Source organism: Schistocerca piceifrons, chromosome 10 (genome assembly GCF_021461385.2).
Source record: "Schistocerca piceifrons isolate TAMUIC-IGC-003096 chromosome 10, iqSchPice1.1, whole genome shotgun sequence".
Classification (NCBI taxonomy): domain Eukaryota; kingdom Metazoa; phylum Arthropoda; class Insecta; order Orthoptera; family Acrididae; genus Schistocerca; species Schistocerca piceifrons.
Genome location: NC_060147.1, coordinates 113572525 through 113578524, shown reverse-complemented (window position 1 = coordinate 113578524; position 6000 = coordinate 113572525). Strand labels below are relative to the sequence as shown.

The following is a 6000-nucleotide window of genomic DNA, read 5'->3' as shown; positions in this document are numbered from 1 at the left end:
ACAATATTAAAATAAAGATACATATTTCAACAAGAATTTCCAGTAGGTATCATTACTGCATTGAATAAGTAAATAACTCAAAAGTAACTTTTACCTTGCCATATACGAGGGATCATCTTTCTCCGACATCGTGCTGACTTTCCAAGTCTTCTCTCGCTGATGGTAAAGCAACAACCGACCCAAGATTGTACCAGACACCTGCTCGAGTTTCCAACAATGAACTTCAATGCTATTATCTCTGACGCAACAATCGTGTAGCGCCGATTCGCGGAAACGGCGATACTTACGTTGCGTTGCCATATGGCAATGCTGGGATGATTCGTGTTAATTCAATGTACATTTGAGCCAATATGTTTTCGTTCTACCATTTCATACTGGTGAATGCATATTGTTCTTTCATTAACTCCCTGTCCTTTTTTCGTAATCAGTTCCAGTCGTCATCCTTGTGCTTTAAGGTTGTGCGCTAAACATTGGAAGTTTCAGGCGACTTTAGTTTTACATAGACCTGATATTTCTTTTTTTTCTTGAGTGTAAACATCACAGTGGCTCGTGGCTCTTAATAATTTTACTCGCATTGAGAAACTCAGGAGAACAACGATAAGCAACTGATGATATATTTGAAATCTCTGCCGGCATGTAACAAAACAATATCGGTACATTATAGCATTACACTCTATGAGTTATAAGGCATCTCTGAACTTACAAGCGGCGGTCTTAATAGTATCTTTGTGTTTGCGTCTCGTATGGTGGTAAAATGTGCGTTAGTGGAATGAAGTTTATTTTGAAGAGTTGCTGACAAATACCGTCGTACTTAATACATAAATGGTGAGTAATTTTTACGAGTAATCTGGTTAGCAAGGAACTGCCATTATTTACTTCCCTTTATTTTGTTTATGTGTGTCCCGGATGTCGTAGGTTTGTAAACTCATGAAATCAATCGTGTGTTGTGTAAATAAATATCTGTGCTTCCAGTCCATATTATGACAGAAAAATTCCATTAATGTTCACAGAGGAGCACTTTGTGACACACAGTTTCTTAGTTTTCTAATATGCTGAGTATTATTGCCTGTCAGGCTAAGGTAGTTTGTGGAGAAGCTGCATATTTATGACATGTTGAGTGCCAAGCGACGACGATGGGTTCAAGAATCGAATAAATTTTCCTTCTTGATGACTTTCCTGTGTATATGATGATGCATAAATGCTTGAATGATCCACTGTTGTTTATAGTTGGGGTGTGTTATTTTGTTCTACAGTTGTCTGGTTACATTGGGAAATAACAAATATTTGTGAAGCAATGCAAGATATGGTACTTGTAGAAAGATTAATGGAATGCTGCACTCAGTGTAAACTAGTGGCAGTGGGCTTAGGCTTTCCTGAATTGGGAAACCTTTCAAATTGACTATTCTCAGATTCTGATATAGTTCAATTGAGAAGTAAAAGCTACCTTGGAAATAACCTACAAAATCATAACTTTCTCGTTGTCATTTAATGTTTATGGCTTGTACTTATGTGCTAATCTCTATTTCCTGTACAATATGTTTTAGACTTTTCTGAACATCAGACCAAGTACAGTATGCTTGTGTTTCTTAGTGGACAGTTACTTTGAATGTTTTAATTGGAATTGCGTCAGAGAGTGCCGTACATGTGGTATGCTACCTATTTGGAAAAACCTTGCATAAAATTTAAATGATTTACATTGAAACTCGGTTATTGCTCCTGAATGCTTGATTTGATGAAACTTGATTGCAGAATGTTTACCCAAGACAAAGGAAAATTACGCCAATGTTGATGTTAAGCAGTTACTTGAAGATAATTACAATCAGAGTGGTTATGCACTTTTGGCACTTCCCCTAACAGCGTTTTGCTAATGATTTACATATAAGATGAGAGGTAAAACGCCCATATATAATGAGAGATAAACCCATGGTATTGTGGCTTCTGGCTTATTGGCGCAATTTTGTGAGTGACATGAAAATTTTCTGCACTAATTACTTTCCGAAGCTGTTGAGTTTATGGAAAAATTGTCAAACATGTTGTGATTGGAATTTTCGAGCACTGTGCATTGTTCAGATAGTGCCAATGGACAAATTATTGTAATAAAGGCTCTCTAATTCAGAAATGATGTTTTTGTGGACAGTGATTTTTGAAATCATGATTTCTTATCCAGCAAGAGTTTTCAGATTGGTCTAACCTAATCTTTACCTGGTTGGAATACTGGAGTAGTTAAATGGTACATACTGAGAACGAAGTTTTGGATACAGCTATTATACTTTGACTAGCGACATTAGTACCAGCACTAATTTTTGAAATGTAGATCATGGTGACAGACTGATGTGCAGCATAGCCAAAGCTGTTTAGAGGTAGTAGCGGGGTTGTGAAATGGCAAAGTGGACAAACGTGCCATAAAAACAAGTTTAATTTTAAATGAAGATTATATTGATCCGCAGGGAATTGACAGAGATCTTGATACAGGTGGGGCTGGGGTGACAACATTCTCAGTTGTAATATTGGTTGCCAGTATGTAAATATAATGTAAAATAATGTTGGAGCTCTACAGTGTATGTAGTTTCAGTGAAGTAAGATACATGAATTAAATAAAGTCTGAAAGCTATAGAGGTCCTACCATTGTATGCAAGCGGAAACATTACTAAATAAATAAGGAACATATTGGTATTGAATTATCTGAAAATGGTTCACTGAGTAAGAGCTAAAGTAAAAAATCGAAAATTCCAGCATTCAGTCACTGTCAAATCTTGCAATTTCTTGTCACTTATTGCTTCTTAATCTACTAATACTGGATGTCTGCTCCATCCCATGTAGGAAAAGATATCCTCTACTGTACAACTACACTATTGATAACAGTTTGCTGGAACAGTGTCTACTGTAGAACAAAATTGCAGTAACTATCCAGAACAATCTTAAGTCGAACGATTATATAAAACAAATAATAAGGAAAGCAGATCCCAGACAGAGACTCATACAAAGAATCTTAAGGAAATGTAACTCATCCACGAAGAAAGTGGCTTACAGGACACTTGTTTGACTGATCCTTGAGCATTTTTCATCTCTCTGAGACCCTTATACAGTAGGGCTGATAAAAAGAGACAGGGAATCTCAATGAAGAGCAATGTGTTTGGTCACGGTATCATTTAGCTGGTACAAAAGTGTGACAGAGATGCTTAACGAACTTCAGTGGCGGGTACTACAAGTGTGTCAATGTGCATCATGGAGATGTTTATTATGGAAATTTCGAAAGAGTACTTTCCAGAAAGAGTTGGACAACATTCACGAAATGACTATGATGAGAAATATGAAGAAATTAGTGCTAATGCAGAGGCTTACCAACAATCATTTTTGCCTTTGCGCCATTCTGCATCTACATATACACCTATTCTTTGCAAACTATCATGAGGTGCATGACAAATGGTATGTCCCATTGTACCAGTTATCAGGGTTTCTTCCTGTTCCATTCACAAATGGAGTATGAGAAGAATGGTTGTTTGAGTGCCTCTCTCTGTGTGTGTGTGTGTGTGTGTGTGTGTGTGTGTGTGCGTGTGTGTGTGTGTGCGCACAGTAATTATTCTAATCTTAACCTCACGATCCCTATGTGAGCGGTATGTGGGGAATGGTAGTATATTCCTAGAGTCATCGTATAAAGCCGGTTCTTGAGACTTTGTTAATAGACTTTCACACGATAGTTTACGTCTATCTGCATCTGCATAGATACTCCACGAGCCACTGTATGGTGCATGCCACTATCAATCATTTCCTTTCCTGTTTCACTCTCAAGTAGAGTGAGAGAAAAATGACTGCCTGCCACCGTATGAGCCATAATTTCTCATATCTTATTTTAGTGGTCCTTATGTGCAATCTATGTTGGCGGCAGTAGAATCATTTGGCAGTCAACTTCAAATGCTGATTCTCTAAATTTTCTCATTAGTGTTTCTCATAAAGAATGTTGCTTTCCCTCCAGGAATTCACATTTGAGTTCCCAAAGCATCTCCGTAACACTTAAGTTGTTAGAACAAATCTAGCTGCCTGCCTCTGAACTGCATTGATATCTTCCTTCAATCCGTCCTGGTACGGATTTCAAACATTCACGCAGTACTCAAGAATAGGTCGCACTAGCATCCTACATGTAATCTCCTTTACAGGTAAATAACTCATTCCTAAAATTCTCCCAATAAAGTGAACTCGACCATTCACCTTCCCTACCACAGTTCTCACATGCTCATTTCATCTCATATTGCTTTGCAGTGTTATTTCCAGATACTTAAACAACTTAACTGTGTCAAGCATAACACTAGCAATATTGTATCCGAACATTACAGGTTTGATCTTCCAACTCATTTGCTCATTCGTATTAACTTACATTTTTCCACATTTAGAGCTAGCTGCCATTCATCACATCAACTGTAAAGTTTGTCTAAGTCATCTTGTATCTTCCTACAGTCACTCAACCATCTTCAAGAGTCTGCCACTTTAGTTCCTTCAATATCTCTGTGACACACTTCTCTGTATACGTTCAGTATCCCTTATCAGTACTATTTGCAAGTGGAAAAGGGAAGGGGGATCAGTTAGTGGTGCCACAGGTACCTACCACCACACACAGTGAGATGGCTTGCGGAATATTGATGTAGGTGTCAATGTGTAGCTGTATTGAGGACTCATTGCCAGCTGTAAAATCAGAAATTGATACTGTTAAAACATTTGTCAAAAATAGGGATTTGGGTGAGATTATTCTGAAAGTCTTTTTTCTATTGACATTCAGCAGGGAAATACTGCATATATCGATACCTCCCGTCTTTTACCCATGATGTCATCAAAATGATAGGCACAAACCACTTACTGAAATACAGATCACACAAAACACACACTATAACAATAATTGTAGTTATTGTCCTGACATACTTGTATTCACCAATTCATAATCACTATCAGCTTTCCTAGACTTCAGACTCTATTACACATGAATCTGTTACCACTATATGTTGGAGACATTCAAAAAGAAGGCTGCAAAATGGAAACTGCTGAAGGGATCACAATACCATTACCTATAGGACAAAGTAACCATCCTGTAATAGTACTGACGCTTCAAACTCACCATTAGAGGGGTGTGGGTGCACACTCACATGGCAGCGGAGCGAGTACGTGAACACACAACCATCCACTGCTCTCATTAGTGTTGAAAACAGAGAGGTGGAGGTTTCAAAAGAAGAGCAAAGGGCCTCATTGTGTTTCCTTACAGTGGAAGGAGTGTGGGGAATGAAAATTAATCGAAGAATGGCAAAAGTGTAGGGAGAGCACTACATGTCTGTTGCTAACCATGACTCCGGGACAGTGATATCAGTATAATATGCTGGTCTTCAATGATGAGGGCATCCAGCTGCCGGGTAGTGGTATCAGAAATGTGGTGTGACATTTCAGATCGTGCTTCATTGGCCAATGACATCTATCCTTCTTTGAGTCACTTCTGCCACACATTGACTCTTGTAGCTTATACACTTGTGCCAGTCATTGATGAATGTCCATTCCCTACACTCATTCCTCTATCAAGAAATATACTATACCCCTTAGCTGTTCTTTTCAAATGTCCAGTTCTCTGTTTTCAGCATTATGGAATGCACTCGACAGTCAGTGTGTGCATTTGCTCACTTTTGTAATCACATGGCTGTGCATCAATGTCCCACTAAAGCTGTATTTGTGACCTCAGTACTCTTATAGGGATCACACCTTCCTCTGTAAGCAATGACATTATGATCCCTTTGGCAGTTTTCATTCTAGCTTTTCTTTTTTACATTCCATGTATGTTTGTATACATTTGATTTCACCTGCCATTTTATTAAAGTTGCTGGTCAAATTTGATGTCCGGTATCAGTATGTTAAGTTACACATTCAATGAAAGTAAAATTCTGGTTACCAATCTGACAAGAAAATGTTTGAAGTTTTGCTTTTACATAGTCAACAGAAGGGTCAGAGCCAGTGATCATTCAACACTGA

The 6000-nt window shown here is 38.1% G+C and overlaps 1 protein-coding gene across 1 annotated transcript in view; it reads left to right on the top strand.

Annotated features, from left to right (window-relative positions):
- The first annotated feature begins 704 nt into the window (after window positions 1-704).
- LOC124718637 (pre-mRNA-processing factor 40 homolog B) overlaps window positions 705-6000 on the top strand; it is a 190435-nt gene continuing 185139 nt past the window's right edge. Inside the window, exon 1 of the mRNA XM_047244261.1 lies at window positions 705-825. Within this exon, the coding sequence (XP_047100217.1) occupies window positions 823-825 (3 nt within the window). The 5' untranslated portion in view covers window positions 705-822. The remainder of the gene's footprint in view (window positions 826-6000) is intronic.